This window comes from Lemur catta, chromosome 14 (assembly GCF_020740605.2).
Source record: "Lemur catta isolate mLemCat1 chromosome 14, mLemCat1.pri, whole genome shotgun sequence".
In the NCBI taxonomy this organism is placed as follows: domain Eukaryota; kingdom Metazoa; phylum Chordata; class Mammalia; order Primates; family Lemuridae; genus Lemur; species Lemur catta.
The window spans coordinates 36,020,933-36,040,762 of NC_059141.1; the positions used below are offsets into that span (position 1 = coordinate 36,020,933).

Consider the following 19,830-nt stretch of genomic DNA (forward strand, 5'->3'; position numbering starts at 1 on the left):
GTCATCAGAAATTCCATTTTGAAAATTTTTTGAGTTATTCTGAATTAAACCTACTGGAGGTATGAAAGCCTACTAGGAAAATATATACATTTTAACATCTGACTCAATGTAAAACATCGTATTTAATTCCCATTTTTACAGTAAAAATAAAACAAAAAGTTGCTTACTATTCACCTCATATAATTCATCTGTATTTAGTTTTGATAATTAAACTCATATATCTCCAACTTTCAGGCTTTTGTTTACACAACATGAATAAGTATGCAGTTAATACAAACTAGAGGGTTATAGTTTATCTGTAAAACCTGAGCTCTTTGTTTTTGCTTTAGTTCTGTATCATAAAACATTTTATCATACCTTAACTCTGAGCACAGAAGCAAACATTCTTGCGTCTTCAGATACACCTCCAATGTAAAATTTTTTCTGAAACACTGGGGGATGATCATTTTCATCCTGAATTTCAATGTACACTTTAGCTGTATTGCCTAGAGGATAAGAAATAATACAATTTTTTGTTGGTAGTTACTCACTGGGGAAAAAATGCACTGAAGTAAATGCTTATCCAAAATAACTTAAATCAGGAAGTCATTCCTCAATGGTATACCTAGTACCCCAAAATTCAGAGGACACCAATAATGATATGTCTGGTAAAAAAATATTAAGTAGCTGCTATTTCTTTTAATTATAATTTCCTGGTAATTAGTTTTATTTGATTTAATTTGGCACTAAAATATTATATTCTCCTAATTTTAATGAAACAACTCAACCCTTCAAGTTCACAAACACTTCACACACATTACCAGTTATACCAAAGTAACATAAATATATAAACTCCTTATGAAATAATAGAAACTTCCATAAACTAAAAATATACATTTATTCTTAAATATAACACCAGCGATATTTCTTTAGCTTAAAAATGTTCTATAATATTTTTATTAAGACTAAAAGTGACAATGGATGAGGGAGATGTTTATTTCCACAAATGGAAAACAAGTTTTATCAGGCTCTAGAGACTGTCGATACTAGACGTCAACATTCATTGAAAAAAAAGTAGCTGGAGATACGATTATCAGATGGCTCATAAATGCTTCATTTTGCCATTTAAATCACAGTAGATATACTATAAAGAATAAATTAAATGTTAAAACCTCCCTCAAATTCTTACGCCTTTACTGAGAAATGTAGTACTTGCCACTAGTCCAATAATGACCTTCTACAAAGAACTTAATACATAAAACTAATTTGCAAACCAAATAAAATAGGAAATATGAGCTTATTCATTTTTCACAAAAATATATTCAAGTAAGTATTCTAATGTATTACCTAATAAGTAAACTTTTCTGATGTATTTTGATTATGAGCAAACATGGCAATTGATATACAAACTATCAGGGACATGCTTATTTTGGTGCTTTACCTGTGTTTAATGCTTCCCTCAAATTTTATCTGATTAGCACCCAACCTACTGGCATAGGGTGTACTTTATGGATATAGAATATTTCTATTGATTGAATAACTGAATGAATTACGTGGCCTTATATTAGTAAGAACTTAAAAATAGGATGCTTTTTGCTTGTGTTGGGAAATGTCAGAGAGAAAAGAGAGTTAATCCCCAAATTTTGCCCCTATCCCGCTGCTACTCATTTAGTTTTCCTATTATTTGCCTCTTTCCTACAATCGCTGAACTGGAAGAACTAGAATTAAGAGGAAAACTATGCTAGGTCGACAGAGACGAGTACCAGTAGAGAAGTACAAATAACGGCAGATTAAGCTTCTCTATCCTACAGTGCCAGGGCTCTGACTCGTACCCAAGCTGCCACTAATTAAAGTTCATCCAAAATGAAGCCCAGCTTTATCTTACTAAGACTATTTTATATCTGGAATCAAAGGAGCTAACAGCTCTAAATTTAAGATTTATAGAAAGAGGAATTTAAAATATATCACTTTTCCAATAACTTATTTCCTCTGCCTTTCATTCAGAAATATATAAAATTCAAATCTGCTGTTCTTTCTCGGAAGTCTAAGAATGATAGAGGCCAGAGAAAATATATGATATAATGATGTAATTCTCTTTCATTAAATGAGGTAAGGCATTTAAAATGAAATAAAATTTGCAAAGAACAACAACTTGGCCATTATCTTCTTCCCTTACCTCCCAATCCTAACATCATATCTGGTTGGTCACCAAATTCTATATGTCTGCCTCATAAACAATTAAATAAGTGCATAATAAATGTTTCTTCAGTCATTTTTCTCTCAACCCCACAGTTGCTCATAAACTCAAGTCTCTCGGTGTCTTGCCTGTGTGATTAACATCATCTGTTCTCTTTTCATGTCTTTCCAATGTGTCCTGATTTCTCATATCACAGGGACATTACAAAATACAGCTACAATGCATTACATCAGTATTAAACCACCTATCGTTCATATGTACATTTTATCAGTTATTCAAACATTCAGTATAGTTTTCGAGAAATTTCCATATGTTAGCTACTCTAATTACTACTATGTAGGATGAGATATAAAATATATAAGTTTAAAAACAAAGAATTTATATTTTAGCATGGAATACAAGGCTCTTAATAATCTAGCATGGTTATTTGCTTTTATTTTACTCCCCTCTGAACTTTAGTACCTTTGACAAATAACATCAGCAATTTTGTAGATATGACTGTATGTACATACACACCACTGCTCTCCTCCCCTACACACGTGCAAGCATAAAACCACAAACACTACACCAGTCACATCTGAGGCCATTTCTTCTGACACCATGTACTTTCACAGGGTCATTGTGTGCTCTGTTCCTTGCTCAGTATTGGCATTACTCTTCTTATCAGACCTGTAAACTCCTGAAGAATAAGAAGTGTATTACAGAACACATGAACTCTATTACAGGCAGAACTTAAGGAACTCATGATCAGGAGTTATCAGATTATTCTCCTCTTTCAAATGATACATTACTGTATTTTTTTAAATTGAAAATTTTTAATGGTTATGCTAGATTATTCACCAATATAGTTTGGATATTTATAACCTCCACATCTCATGTTGAAATTTGATCCCCAATGTTGTCGGTGGGGCCTGTTTGGGTTGTGGGGACAGACGGATCCTTCATAAATGGCTTGGTGCCATTCTCAGGGGAGCGAGTGAGTTCGTTCTTAGTCCCCAGAGAACTGCTTGTTGAAAAGAGCCTGGCACCGCCTTTCTCTATCATGTTCTTCCACCAAATTTGGGTTCTTATTATTTCAAGGCAGAAATTTGGAAGCAACTCTGATTTAAATTTCTTTAAGGGAATCTGCTTTTCATCTCCTTGATTATTTGCAAAATCTTTTTTGGCTCATATTGTATCTTTTATTGAAGGTAGACAGCAAATACATGACAAAAGGGACAGAAGAAAAAAAAGCAGTATTGATAAAGTGAATAGGAAAATATTGTGAGCAGGGCAACACGAGTGCCTAATGCCCTGTTACCATCTTCCAGTCTCCCTTCTGGTTCATCCAAATGATGCAAGTATTGGAAGGAGAACCACAGGGAGTTAAGGAAATTACAAACTGAGTGAAAGTGTTTTGATTAACAGACATTATAATTTTGCTATGCTCCTTGGAATTGAGGGCCTCATTTTTTCCCCTTTATTGATAATCATTTTCTCAATTTTTATATGAGACAACTTTTCCTTTGGTCATCACCTTTAACTTCAGTAAGCCAAAAGTTCCAGAAGTGACTCCTGATGTGAGGAAATGTGAGATATCTTCTAAAGATTTGTTAGTTTAAAGAAGAAAACAGAACTAAAAGATATAAGACTCGGTATAGACATGTCTTTGAATAGCACTTCTGTTGTATTTTAGACATCTTAAACATGATAGAAGGAATTGAGAGAAGTAAATGTTGTTCAAAGTACCATCAACATTAATGTGACTCTGTTTTCCAAGACAAAATTTAGTTTGATTTTTTTCCTTAATTTTTAATAATCAATACCATGATCAGTTTTCTCTTTTTAGAGAACCCCAATTATATATAAGATGAATCTATTTCTTTTATTCACATGACAAACCTAGTGCTTACATTGCACTGGATTCTCAAAAAAAAAAAAAAGCCCTGCTGAATAACAAGCCAAGAAGTTAAAACGATATTTGCAACTATGATCAATTTGACCGATCTAGACCCATTTTTGGAAGTCACAATTGCAGCGGGTATGGGGAAGATGATGCTATCAGAATTCAGTAGGTAGAGGCCAGAGATGGTGAGAAACATTCTGTGATGAAAAAAATAAAACAGTACCCTCCTCAAAACAAAAAATTGTTTTTCAGCCCAAACTGTCAATAATGATAAGATTGAGAAACTGTAAGTTAAAAGAGAAGGAGGAATTAGAGGAGTTAAGAAAATATGGAAAGTTTGTGTAAATATATAGTAATGCCCTCTCCTGAATCCATCTGTGTGCACATGCTTTTAGTGTGGAACTTAACGAAAAAGTCCTGCAATTATTTGGTCACATATTGGTCACACTCATTTTGACTGTGTTCTTTAAAGTCAGGGGCTCAATCCTGTGCACCTCCATTCCTGTCACTGCCTGCTGGCCTCTGTTCCTGACATTCTCTCCATCTGGAATGCTCTTACATTCAACCATATCTCTAGTTATTGCTGGCATATATACATCAAAGAAATATTTGTTGCCATACTTGGGAATGTAAGAGCTCAGTCTGATTAGAAAACATATACTATACTAGACTGTAAAACCTTGAAGGCAAAGACTGTGTTTTTATTATGCATCCTTCATGGTATAACATGTTAAATGCTTTCTTGTATCATAATGATGATAAATGATTTATAGATTCTCTAAACCATCTTATTGTATAGAATTTTTAAAATGTTTTGAATACTGAATTCACAACTGTTACTTCGCTGGTACCAAGAAACTGAAGCCAATTTCTCACTTAAAAAAAAATTATTCCGTGTTTCCTCTATTTTTGTATTTGCTTTCCTGGCCAATTAATTCTATAAGTATTGTGACTTCCACATGGTAGGTATTCAATAAATGTTACATTATACTGTAGTTGCTACTATTCCCCTACCCTGAAGATATTCATTAAATAAAATGAATTGCTCTATTTTAGTCCCATAAATTAAATGAGATAATAGATTTTTAAGCATTTAAAAGTCATAATGAAAAACTGCAAGTTGTTATGATTGAGAGTAATCTCTTAATGATAACAGATTTTTTAAAGAAGTTCAATATTAGGAAAATATTGACTCTAAAACCATTTCATAATTCTATGGGCTATCTGGAAATGTCTTGAAGATTTTTAATTTTCATACTATCATTAATTTCCTCTGTGTTCCTCTGCCCCATTTTATATTCCAGATAATGACTAGTTCTATAGACATGATAATGTTTAAGAACAAAAGGATTATCTGAGATAAGCACTTAATCTGATCTTATTAAGGGGTTTATAGATAGTTATTCACTTAAAAAATAAAGTAGAATTCAAGAGAAAAGAAAGAGTATGAGAAAAAGATGTTATAGTGTGTTCACTAGAAAGAATTAATACAAATATATTAATAGTTACAAAATATTTGGAAAATAAATTATTAAGTGTATTAGGATGAGAAAACTCACTGGTTCTTATTTCTTAGCTTTTGCTTTGTAGGGATTTTACTTAGTTATATTCATTTGCACAGTTTATTTTTAGTAGCTAGGCAGCAAGAGAGAATCTTTTGAAATTCATTTCAGTAGTTTTCTAACTTAGCTTTGACATTGATTTAATTAGCCTTTGCATGATTTTAATTGCTTGTATCTAAAACATACATTTTGTGTATGTGTTTGGTTGAAAGGTTAATAACTGAATTAAGAAAATAACTGCACTGCATACAACTACTGGCTCCAAAAACTGACATTCAGATTACTATAATATCTAATACTTGATTTTTAGCTAAGTCTTTTAATAAAGAAAATGACAACACTTAACATTTTTACTACTACAGCCCTTTCTTGGTATCCCTGGGGGACTGGTTTCAGGATCCCCCATCCCCCGCACAGACACCAAAATTCAATTACGTTCAAGTTCCTTATATAAAATAGTACATTTTTTGCATATAACCTACATACATCGTCTCTTATATTTTACATTATCTCTAAATTAACTTATAATATCTAATATGTTACAAATGCTACGCAAATGTTTTGTTTAGGAAATAATGACAAGAAAAAAGTCGGTACAGGTTCAATATAGACACAAGCATTCTTTTAATATTTTCAATCTTTAGTTTACTCAGTCCAGGGATGCAAAACCCAGGGATATGAAGGGCCTACTGTATCATGATGAGGAGATAATCAGAAGAGTAATATACTAAATATTAATTACATTTGGCTTTCAGTCCATTTTAACATTTTTCTTCCCGGAAACAATTATGAGCTAAATTTCTCCATAAATAGTAATCACCAAAACAGGAGTTAAGGATACAATATTGTTCATTTTCATTGGTATTGCCAGTATTTTGTCATTCCTGTGAGATCAAACTGATACATTTAGAAGCAAAGGAATAATTGTATCTATTAGTTCAGTCTGCTTCTTTTCAGAAAAACGATACTATTTTAAACCATTTGTATTTATTAAATTCCAGCTCTTTCCACAAAGCAGTTTAATACAGGACCCATAAGGATTAGCAAAGCTGCTACAGTTGTAATGTGGGCAATAAAAATTGTAGCAAAAGCTTTGGAGCCAGAGCCTGGGTCTAAAACCAGTATCACATGTATGCTGTGTGACTTTATACAGGTCACTTATCCTCTTAGGTAAAGTTTCTTATCTATAACATGATAGTAATCATACATGACTAACGACTCAATGAGGAAATACATGCAAAGCATTAACTACATAAGGTAGTGGCTTTACTACTTCATAGATGTCTCAGTGACTGCTGGCTCTCAAGATAGGAAGAAGAAAATATTAGTAACATTATTATTGTTAATATCATCATCAACAGAAAAAGGAAGTATAGCAAATACCATGGGATTTAAAAAAAATTTCTAGCACTGAATTATAAAATTGTTTTCACATGAGCTATTATGTAAGACATATCAAATAATGTAGTGGAAAATACATATATTTTTTACTGCAAATGGAATATTTTAAATAATAATGAAATACTATTAGAAAACATATGAAAAGTACTGTGCCTTATTAAATACCCATACTTTTGTTTACATGACAAGACCACAAATTTACAGAAAACTCATTTTAAAAAGTAAATCTTGGGCAGGCATGGTGGCTCATGCCTGAAATCCCAGTACTTTGGGAGGCCAAAATGGAACGATTGCTTGAGGCTAGGAGTTTGAGACCAGTCTGGGCAACATAGTGAGATCCTATCTCTACAAAAAAATTTAGAAATTAGGCAAGCGTGGTGGCACAGGCCTATGGTCCTAACTATTGGGGAGGCTGAGGTGTGAGGATCACTTGAGCCCAGGAGTTTGAGGTTGCAGTGAGCTGTGACTGGACCACTGTACCGCAGGCTGTGTGACGGAGTGAAAATGCTGTCTCTAAAAAAAATAGAATAAAAAAAGAAAAAAAATTTAAAGAAAAGTAAGTCTTTGAGAAAAACAGACACTATACAGTATTTGATGTGAGAGTATTCTGCTGATATTTCAAGGCTGATAAGAATTTTATCCTAAATTTCAGAACCATTGCTGAGAGAAAAAAAAAAAAAAATAGAACATTAAATGACCTCTCAATTCTTTGACCTATAGTTAAAAATAAAAGCATATTTTAAGCCCCAAAACTGTTTTATTTAAATAAAAGCAACAATGATAGCTAAATTTGGTAAAATAAATAAATAAGCAAACAAAAACACAAGCCAAGAAACAACAGGATTGTCTTAGAAATGCAATTTACTAAACACTTGAAAAGATAGATGGACTATAGTTACTCATGTTACATGAGTAGTCTTAATTGTCATATGTGCACCTAAACACAGGCACACAGACACACATGCACAAAAAGAAAGTAACACTATGTTCTTCTTTATTGAGAATATAAAAGAGCTGTATCGGAAAGATTAGAGAAGAATCCATTGAGAAAAAATTAACCAGTCAAATATGGCTTGCCATATTTTATGGAAGGAATGGAAAGTGTGTTACTCTTTTTTGAACATTTTCTTTACATTAGTTCTTTTTTTTTTTTTTTTTTTTGAACATGTTAAATTTTATTAAAAATATTTAACATTGTACAAATATTCCAATACAGTTATGGTACATGAACACTGTACCAAAAGCATAATTTTTATTAAACTGATAATTAAATGGAAAAGGTCTTGCAAATGTCCCTATTTTGATTCTCATGCTGCTGTATGCATACCAGCAATTTAATATCTACAGGAACTTTCAGTCCAATTATAGAAATAGCCTTAGAACATAGTACTAAACATCATAATAGGATTCATTAAAGTACAATTCTACCTATGTTATTGAACAGGCTAGAGAAGTCCTTTTTGCCCAGCCCTCACATGAGAAATCAAGATAAGCAATGTTCATGGGACCCTGACAAAGTTACTACATAAAATGAGAGCCCTTATATTTGAGCAATTTAAGTTTTCCCCCAGAATGCCTCCTTTTTTGGTCCCACGAAATGTATTTTGTTATAGGTGTATAAAGCCAACAAATGTGCACTGCATTTTCCTTCACTCACATGAACTCATCAGAATTACTTGAGTGTTCCTATCATTTACCTTAAAACTTCCTAAGGAGCATATTATTTAGTGCAATCTTTAAAGTTCTATACCCTGATCTTTCTACACTGATACATGCATAAAATGTGTAAGAAGAGAAACAGGTACCTTAACACAATGCTGCAATCACTGTAATTCTTAGAAGTATAATTTCACTGTAGTGATATACAGCTAGTCTACAGAAGACTTACAGATAAGGGTTTATATTCATGACACTAACACACGTTTAACATCTAGGAAATTCTTTCTAGACTGATATCCCCAACCAATAAAAAAGGTACAGTGCTATAAGAATACTGAGGAGGTTCTTCAGGCATGAAAATCCATAATTACTTCTAATTAGTGCTTATGTCATGGTACAATTAATTTTTCTATGGTATGGTCAGAAATGCCTAGTGATTACATTTAATCTCCTTTACCACTGCGGAACCCTCCATAGACTACAAGATGAGAAATTTTAATCTTTAGCAATCATCTAAATATTGACAGCTAATTCTACCAATCCTGGGTTTCAGATAAAACACAAGTTCTTGATGGGTTTGTGTTTCTGCTATGTTCAAGGTCTTAATATTTCAGCTATGCAGTTTCCTTTTGACCCAAAGTCATTATTCTAAATTGAGCCCATTATTGTTTGTCAAATTGCTAAAACTTTTAAGTTTCATTTTACAATGTTAGGATTTTCAAAGACTTTCTAAAAATATTATCTTCTAGTGTTTAAACCCTCCATTCTATCAATACCTTCCTATTTTCATTAAAATTAAGGTACAGTAAACATCTCTTTCTTGTACTAGCTCCTTTATTTATAATATTTAAACAAACTCATAAAATAAATATTGTTATTTCTGTTCTTCTGATAAAGAGACTGAGGCTCAAACAGATTAAGTAACTAGTTAACTATTATATGGAAGAGCCAGACTTCATTCCCAGGGATAGTTTAAATTCATGCCAATGTCTCTCTCCCTACCAAAAATAAAATTTGTAATAACAAGGAAGTTAATATTCATCATACACTAGAAAGCACTTTTCTCTATCGCCTAGAATACAAGCAAGCAAATAATAGACACTGCTAAGAACTGTAGGATAAAAAGAGATGTCTGTTTGAAAGGGCAGAAAAGGACAGCCTCCCCTTCTATATTTGGGTATCATCCTCAAAGTTAGGTGTGCAGTGCACACTGTCTGGGGGATGGACATGCTTGTAGTTCTGACTCGGGAAGGGCAAAGGCAATATATGCAAGTTAAACATTTGTACCCCCATAATATTCTGAAACAAATATATATATACACATACATACATATATATATATATAAATGGACCTCAAATTAGTTTCCTATTACTTTTATAACAAATTACTACAAAATCAATTGTTTAAAACAACACAAATATATTATCTTATAGTCTCTAATTAAGAATGGGTTTCACTGGGCTAAAATTAAGATGTAGGCAGGTCCACATTTTTTTCCTGAGCCTTTAGGGATGTAAGTGTTTTCTTGTCTTTGCAGCTTCTAGAAGCTGGCCACCTGCATCCTCTAGCTCTTAGTGCCCTTCCATCTTTAGATCTAGTGATAGCCTGTGGAGTCTCTCATGCTGCATCACTCTGACACTGGCTGTACTGCCTCTTCTTTTTCCACTTATAATGACACTTGTAGTTGCACTGAGCCCACCCAGATAGTCCAGAATAATCGCCCTATCTCAAATCCTTAATCACATTTTTTTTTGGAAGCCGCTTTTTCCACGTAAGGTAACATCTTCACAAATTCCAGAGTTTAGAGTATGCACATCTTCTAGGAAAGGGCGGTGCCATTCTGCCTACAACAGGTGTATTGTTGTGTTTTCCTTTTTAATGTAAAATTTTAAGACAGCACTATATTTATAAAACAGAAAAATTTTAGTGTGTTCCCAAATGTCAAATTTAGGAAAACCAAAATTCTGTTTAATATAAATATGGGAGCTTCCGTAGCTTTTTTTCATTTACAAACTACATCACTGGCAATGAGCATTAATGATAATAATAATTATCGGTAATAATTGAGATGATTCTGTGGATTATTTCAATTTACCCCCATAATAACATTGTAAGTATTACTGATTACCTACAATTTATCAATGAAGATAATGAGGCCTGGAGAGATTATATAACATATCTAAAATTACACAACTAGGAAGAGGCAGAAGTAAGATTCAGACCCAAACCTCTAACAACATATATATGTAACTGTTTCACCATATGGTCTTCAATTTAAGTCATTTTTAAAATACAAAGTAATCCTTAAATCTCTCTAAAATTTGTGATTTATGGGGGGTGGGGAAGCAGGGCAATTTATGTCAACAGCAAAAGAAATTTGTACTTTGGTATTAGGCATTTAGGTATTTTTATATGCTAAGACTACAAGAAAAACTAATATTTCACTGGGAAATTTCTAAAACTTTCTAAGTTTTTATAAATACTCTGGGGAATGAGAATATAGATTGATAGAATGAGGCCAGGAAAAGCAAACCTACTTCTAAACTGCATTAGGAAAATGGTTTAAGGACTATGTAGATAATCTGGTTGAAATTAAAACTGCCCAAGGGAAGTGGTTCTATATACCTCTATTTGAAAATATCCCTTACACTCACCTGATGGGAACATGAGGCAAAGTGGAAACAGTATGGATGAAAAATGAGAAACTCTGTTTCATATACGAAGTCCTTTTTGACTAATCTTGGACAGGGCAGTTGCATAGAAGAGCATGTTTTCTTAACTTCAGACAAGCAATAGGATTGTTTTGATGATTAAATGTCATAATAAACATGCATGTGCTTATCACTACCATGCAAATGTAAAACATCAGAGTTGTCCATAATAATTGCAAAGTGCTTTGGTATACATTCTATTTTCAAAACATTTGCATATTTTAATGGAAATAGTGGATAAACTATATCCATTAAATATATATATATGCCTACTTATGTAGACTGCATAAATATATATTAGGATATCAGCAATCCTACTAACACCTTGTACATATATTCAGAAATTTATAAGTATATATTAAGATAATAGCAAAATTATCTGGTCATTATAATAAATCCTTCATAAAGAAGGGTAAAAAGGCATATCTATGGGATAAAATGGAGAAGCTAAATTTAACCTCTTTCCGTACAAGTACAGCTTTAAAAATTTTTACAAACATTATGGACTATATCTCTATAAAAAAGACCAGTAGTACTATAAATAAAGATTTTTAATTTTAGAACATTCATGGGCCCCAGGAATCCCAGATTAAGGATGATGGCTTCTTTCAAATGCCATTTGTAAAACAAACTATATTTTCAGTAATATGGGAAAAGGTAAATAAATTGTGATGTATTTACATGGTGGAATATTGAGTAGTCATTAAATTGATGTTTTTGACAAAGGTCTAATGACATTAAAATGTTTTTAATATATTACTAAGTGGAAAGAGAAAGTCTAAGATTTTTTAAATAGTGTATGCATGATCACAATTTGTGTTTGTGTGCCTTTGTGTGTGTATAAAAACAGAAAAAATAATTGAAAGAAAATATACAGATTTTTAAAAAATAAAAATCATAGGATTATATTTTATTTTAATTTTCTTTTTCATGCATTTTCTCTAATTTAATATAATGATAGGTACTATTTTTCTAATTAAAAATAGTTAATGTTAATATCATAGTTGAAGAATAGAGGAATAGAGAAAACAGAAGTTATGAAGCACAATGCATACAAACGTGAAAAATCTTGAAATGAACTTCATTGGTTCCTTTCTACGCCTTTTCTAAAATATCATCTCTGTCATCTAAAGAGACTGTGGAGATACCATGTGTATTTTACTATTTCTGCATCAACAGCCCTTGGCTCCTGCTGGTAAAGCATATATTTTTCCCCCTAAAATAAATAAGACTTTCCTTGTATGTCTGCTTGTTTGTAAGATGGTATTTCCCCAGGCATACATGATTTGCTTGTGAAGATTTAACCAAGAGCAATGAATAAAGAGAGAAATGGCCTCTGCAAAACACAATCTAATTGTTCTTTATCTGTATATCTTTGCTTTATTCACTAGTCATATGGTACACAACATTTTAAATAATCAGATTTTTGCAGAAATTTTAAAGGCACTATAAGATGAAGCAATTTAACTACAACTACTTAGTATAATGAACATGCTAAATTTAGCTGTTGGGAAGTACTTAACGAATACTTGTCAAATAGGGGTTCATAGTTCTTGCAAATATGTCATTAAATAATAAGCATCATCTTTAATCCTCTTCCAAAATTCCAAAATTTTGAGAGGAAAAATAGTTTTTGAAGCATTATAAATTGGTAAACTTTCAAAAGTTCAAGTAATCATCTACTTACATTTTTGAGCACTAGTCATGGTAAATTTGGAAATTAAATTCTTACTATGATAGAAAATAAAAATCTAGCACTATAACTTTCAAGGAATGCCAGCCCTCTACACCCGCCCCTATACTGCCTACCCAAGCACTTTATTCAACCATACTTGTGTCCTAATATGATCTTTAAAAAGGTAAAGCTGATTTTTTTTTCTTTGCCTGCCTAATAGCCCTTTGTCCTTGATTTTGGCCACGTAAGTCCATTTTTTCCCTCCTTGGGTTACTATTACCTCCATGTTCCATGTGTTCTTAATAGGGCTATTAATTATGGTACTTTCCACTGTGACCAAGGGTACCTGACTCAACCCAGGCCAATCAGATTCTCTCCCTATCAGACACTTGAACTTTGAGCTGATTGCCACTTGCTTAAATGACATTGACCCAGCTGTCTTCACGGCACTACCCAATAAAGAATCTCTACTTGAGTATCTAGGATTGCTGGAGCTTCTCTGGGTTTTGTCCTTCCTTAGACCGTATTCATCTTTTCTTCTGATTTTATAAGCCACCAAGTATTCTGATATGTCCCCCTTAATATTAGTCAGCTAGAAGTGGTTTCTATTGTTTCCAATCTGATAACCATTCCAAGAATAGTTGGGAATGACCAGTTTGGTTGATATTAGAGAATAGGGACCATATCTCGTTACCTACACAAAGTTTGGATTTTCCTTCCCAAGGTACCAAAAGATACTATAAAATGTGAATTTTCCCTTTTGTGTTGCATAATTCAATCAATAGCAGATCCCCCACATTATCATGGATGATTACATTATTCTGACCATTCTTTTGGGGAAAAAAGTTATCTGTATTTTTGTACATACATTATCTATCAATCAAAATAAGGGTATTCAAATCTAAAGACCCAAAAAGATGGCCTGACTGTTTTTCTAACATGTCACCAGTTACAACCATTGGTTTTATAGAAAACTTAAAGGGAAACATGAGAAATCTCTATATACAATAATCTAGAGTGGTAGAAGCATTTTTTTTGTACATGATTGCTATATTTTGTAACTGTGGCTCAAACATATAGCAGCTAGTAGTCATAATGGCTTTTTATTGATTATTTTCTATATTCTCATAAATTTAAAGTACTGTGCGGGCACAATTGTGATTAAAATTCCCAAGCACTCTGTGAGGTGTAGACATATTTACCCTACTAGAAAGTTGAGGATTCTAAAGCTTAGAGAAGTTAGCAAAGATCAGAACTGGTTATGGAATTCAGGCCTATCTGATACCAAAGTCAAGGATCTTAAACAATCTATTATGTAAAATTTTTAGGTATCTGCCTTTTCTCTGTTGTTCTAGTAAGGTAATTTTGAATGGGAACAATTTAATTGTTATGTCATCTAAGTTACAGAATTTTCCCCAGTATAGATTTTCCATAAAATCTCCCCTTTACTATGTGTCCTTTAAACCCATGCACATGGAATATCATCTAATAGGAGTTGCCATAAAAAAAAAACTGAGCCACTGGACTGGTTAGAGTATTTAACTTTTTCATGCCCTTTAGTAAAATATAAACATAGCAATCTCTATCAAGAAATCTTGATGGCAAGCATATGCTGTAAATAAATAACTGGTAACAGACTTCCAATTGAAAGTGACAGCATTTAAAATAATGATTTCCTTTAAATTGCTGCCTGTAATTATTTTTAAGATATTACATGGGGGACTAATTAGGTACAAGATACCAACAGGGATAAAAACAGGAACAAGATTGATTAATTGAACTTACAAAAGTTCCTGGGAATAAAAAATGAATTAAATTTGGAAGAACTGACTATTAACTAGACTTGTGTTTTGTATAATGATTAAAAAGAATGACAAGCTAAATTTATGTTTCTTTTCTCTGAATCATAAAATTCTCAGTTTCTGCTTTTGAATTGATATATAAATTAAGTTGAAATGCATGTCTCATAAAAATGTAAACATTAAAATCAAGGAATGTTTAAAGAATAAATTAAATGTAAAAATTATGACCATTGTGCAGATAAAACCAAGGAATCCTTTACCTACTCAATTTCCCTGTTTTCTTCCACATACACGTCCTTTTAAAATTTATTCGGCACTAACTGTAGTCAATGTGAGGCCCAACTAAGTGCCATCCAACATATTTTTCTTTGGTCATACATTTTCCTTAGTATCTGCAACATTTGATGTTTTCGTTATTCTATACTTTTTTTGAAACCCTCCTCTCCTGTGGCTAGCAGCCCATCACTACACAAATTTTACTCTTCTCCTCTGGGTTCTTCAATGACTATTCTTTTTTCTCCATTCATAAATGGAAAAGCATTTCTCAAGTTCAGTTTTTTGTTCTCTCTGGCCAGTCTCTCAGAGAGACAAAGCAACATGGGCCCTGGAGGCTCCATACTACCCTTTTGCCAGTTTACCTAGGTCACTGGATCTGAGTTAGCTCTGTGGATCCAAACAGCACTTCTCCCTGATACAAGCTGCTGAGCTTCACTGTCTCCCTTCTTTTCAAGAGATCATCGCTTTGATCAGGAAGTCCCAACTGTTACATGGTCTACGAATTTTTCCTTACTCTCATTTCCATATTCCCTTTAATAACGTATAGTAGTACTATTTCTGGTCCTTGGATTTGAGCCCTTTCTATGGTGTGTTCAGTTATGTGCAATTTCTTTTCTCTGTGGATTATATGGGCTAAAGAGATAATTTTTTCTTTAATGCTCTTTTGACTGATTTTCCCAGTTAGGCCTTGTTTTACATTTATACCACGAGAAGCTACTGACCTATGCATAACAATCCTTTGACTTAAATATTCATTCTATATGACTTTTTTCAAAATCTATATGTCAGTTTCAAATATCCTTTAGAAGTTTACTTTCTTGTTTACAATTAGTTTCTAAATCTAATTCATATCACCCAAGATCAAAAGCACAAAATCATCCTTGATTTATCACATTTTCTTTATGACAAGTCATCGAGTCCTATCAACTTTTCTTTTTCATATGTCCCACATTTTCCTTGTCTCACTGGATCAATACTAATTTGGGCTTGGCCTATGTGTTTTGGCATTCATTCTTTCTCTCTCTAAATTATGCTATATACTGAGCTAATTTTCTCATGTTACTTCTCTATCAAAACAAAGAACAGATCTACATGAAGTTGTTCTCTGTATCAGTATTTAAAATAGTTAAGAAGAAACAAAAATACAAAATCACACAGAGAAAATGATATATATTCCAATTTCCAATTTCCAGATATCTTAATTTAGTAGATTTGGGGAAAGAGAGCATAAAAATATGTATTTATAAACAAGCATCTCAAGTGATCATCATCAGGTAGTTCAAAGGCCGCATTTTGAGAAATACTGCTTTATGAAATTTCTTTTACTTATCTACTTCTTATTTCTTTTCTTCACTATTTTTTGTTAACACTATGGTACTCACTGTCCTCTGAAGCCACCTTAAAAATTCTCTCCCCCAAGTTTTCCTTTCCAATTCTCTCCCTCAATCCTTTCTCCTTACTGCTTCTACCTACTCTAATCAGAATGGATCAACATAAAGAAAGGTTGTTATTGCTTCAAGTAAAGTTTCCATTTCCCATCTCAGTTAAGACACTATATAGCCCAGTGAGGCAACCTCTTCTTTTTAATCTCAAGTCTTGCATCTATGTCTCTCATGTATCAATTAGCCATGTATTTCTCCATGCTACTGCTTATTTTTATATTTGTGTCATACTTCCTACACTAGTATATAAACTTCTTGAAGATAATGATCTCATCTTGTAAATACTTATCACCTTATAACACTTAGAAATATATTTGTTACTAGCAAGTATTCAATATATGTTTGATAATTTAACATTTTCTTCATGACCCCTGTGGCATTAAAATAATGTTTCAGGAGTGATATGACCTGAAACAATCAGATGTGCCTCAAAAATAAAAGGAGCATAGTTGTTGCAAGTAAAATAGTAACTTAAAAAGTACTGGTCTCTTTGAAAGTTTATATATATACTTGTGGGTGGGTGTGTACATACACACATAACCATAATAACTGCCTGGTTTACTTTGTCCTTACATATCTCTCAACATGCCCATTAATACAATTTAGGACATTATTCTTTAAAAGAAAAGATACACATCTTTCCTGCATAATTAAATATTAAATATGGTCCAAGTCTTTTATGTTTCTCATATAAATTATTGTGACTGTACATAATTGGAATTAAGAACATTAGCGTTAATCAAAGACTAATAACAATTGCAAGAGGACAGAAAAACCTTTACCAATCTGTGTAATGTAATCAAAGATAATAGGTGATATTTCATTTCAGGCTCAAAAGAGCACAGTCCCAGTCACGTTTGCTCTGTATATGTATTTACCACTTTTTTCTTGGAATGCATTAGATTCTGTTATTTGCCCATGTATATAGGATTTTATCATCATTTCATATGTGTAGACCATCAGATGTTTTTGTAAATGTGATAGAATTCACAATTATTTGAGAAGAATTATAAAATTCTGTTATTAATTAGTCCAAATCAAAAGTACATATATTTTGGCCAAAGTCAATCATAACAGGATATGAAAAATTATAATACGGACTTTTACATAAATAATAAATATCAAAAAGGTAGAATTTAATAGAACAGTAGACAACATGACAGCATTTCTTTGATAGAAAACATTAGAGCATGGCATCAGTCATAATCTATTAAACAAATTTTGTACTGTGCAGGCAAAGAAGTATTTGCTATTTTTTTTTAAATATATCTTTTCATCTCCATTATGTTATCTATACTATTCTCTCCTCCAGCATCTATCGTCTCTGGGGCCACACATTTCCCACGTGTGTTTCTGTGATGGAATCTGGGGCAAGACCAAATTAAATAATATCACATGGCTTTGAGGAAAACCCACAGGCCACATGCATTTGTTTCCATGTGGCAGGGACAATGGATGATTAAGGAAAGTTTCAAAAATGAGAGGGATTTTAAATTGAGCTTACTAGAACAATTAGGAGTTGATCTGGAAAACAATTAAAGAAGGACTGTTTCAACAGACAGAATAGTACAAGCAAAGAAATTAAAGTGTAAATATTCCTTGAGATTAAGTGAAAAGAACTCAATCAATAGGGAAATTAAGAAAAGCAGTGACCTAGAAAATGCCTAGCAGAACTGAGAGGCCCACCGAAGTAGAAACAATAAAACCTTCTTAAGGTTCACTCCTATTTATATTCCTTCTATATGGTACTTTTCCCCATATTTCTTTTTATTATTTAAGCATAACGGTGAATTCATTTTTGCCAATTGATGAGAAGCGGTTTTTTTTTCCTTACAGTAATCAGTCAGTAAGTTCAGCTGTTTGTTAAAGCTGGTCAAAATAAAATATTTTACTTAGAAAAAAAATGTTTGCTATCTATTTCCCATAAGGAGTAAAAATAAATAAAAATCAATCTAATAGCTGCACTATATCTTTAGCAAATTATTAAAAGGACAATTGCTACCTTACTTTATAGTGAAAACCTGATCTTGATTATATAAGAACAGACTGTGGATGGCCAATGCCTGCACACATAATCAATAATGAAGAATTAATATGATTTAGCAGAAAGTTCTGATTTTCCCCATATTTACAATTGCTAAGATGCATTTTGTGCTTATGTTACCCATTAGTTGCTTCAGTTTTCTGTTTCCAAAAATGTTGATATTTATGTAATATATGTGATTTAACAGATTTCAGTTTTTCTATAAATAGTTTCATTTTCAATTAATAGGGCTTAGTTTGCCTCTGTTGAAATAGGAGTTTTTCTGAAGCAAGAGGCATAGAACTTCTATTGTGCAGTTCTGGGGCCTTGTTATTAATCAAATGATTGGTACTCTCTGAAAATATAAGTTTGCAAAAATATTTCAGATTCAATGAATAGTCTCCATTTTGAATCCCAATTAAAATTTGGACTAAAAAGGCTTAGAAAAAAATTTAAATTATTAACTATATTAATTATAAAGAAGTTCCAAAGAATGAATAAAATCATTTCTCCTGTGATTAGGCTCAATCTTAGTTATAAGTAAGGAGGACCATTTTATGCATTCTTACATGCTTATATAATTTAATTTTAATTGCTCATGGAAGGAATATAAAATATTTTTCTCATGTAACATAAGTTTTCTTCATATTGCATATGCAAAAATATACATTATAATCTATACTTTAATTTAGAAAGGCTGATCACATGTCACTGCCATCAGTTCATCAAACTGATTTTGGGGTAAATGGAAGAGCATTGACTCAAAGCATTTGGTTTCAGAAATGTATTAATAAAATTCCATATTCATTTTTAAATCACATTTCCAAGAAAATCTATTTTGCATAATGCAATTGTTTTTGTGGACAGATAATTTTATGCCATGAATCTACTGGAATCAATTTTTGTTTCATTGAAAATATTTTTTCAACCTTGTATTTACATAAGATGCCTAAAATTTTTGAGGTAAAAATACCATAAATGACATTATGGTATTAATTTCATAAACTAATGTTAAAGTTTTAAAGTAATAAATTATTAATTGAGTTTCTAAAACTGTGGTCATATGTTTATAGCATAAATATAAGGCCCTGAGCACACCTAGGATTTTAGGACTGAAAAAATAACATGTCACATGCCACAATATTGTTATCCAAGTTATACGAGGAATGCTTTTGTAAGTCAGTCAATCATGGGTAAAGAGTCATTAGCATTATTTG

General features: G+C 32.2%; 1 protein-coding gene across 17 annotated transcripts in view; it reads right to left on the reverse strand.

Annotated features, from left to right (window-relative positions):
* The window catches only part of PCDH15 (protocadherin related 15), a 634,897-nt gene that overhangs the window by 78,855 nt on the left and 536,212 nt on the right, over positions 1-19,830 (reverse strand). For all 17 annotated transcript variants that reach the window (XM_045568054.1, XM_045568051.1, XM_045568050.1 and 14 more), the window contains one exon: positions 358-485. In XM_045568054.1, coding sequence (XP_045424010.1) covers positions 358-485 — 128 coding nt within the window. The remainder of the gene's footprint in view (positions 1-357; positions 486-19,830) is intronic.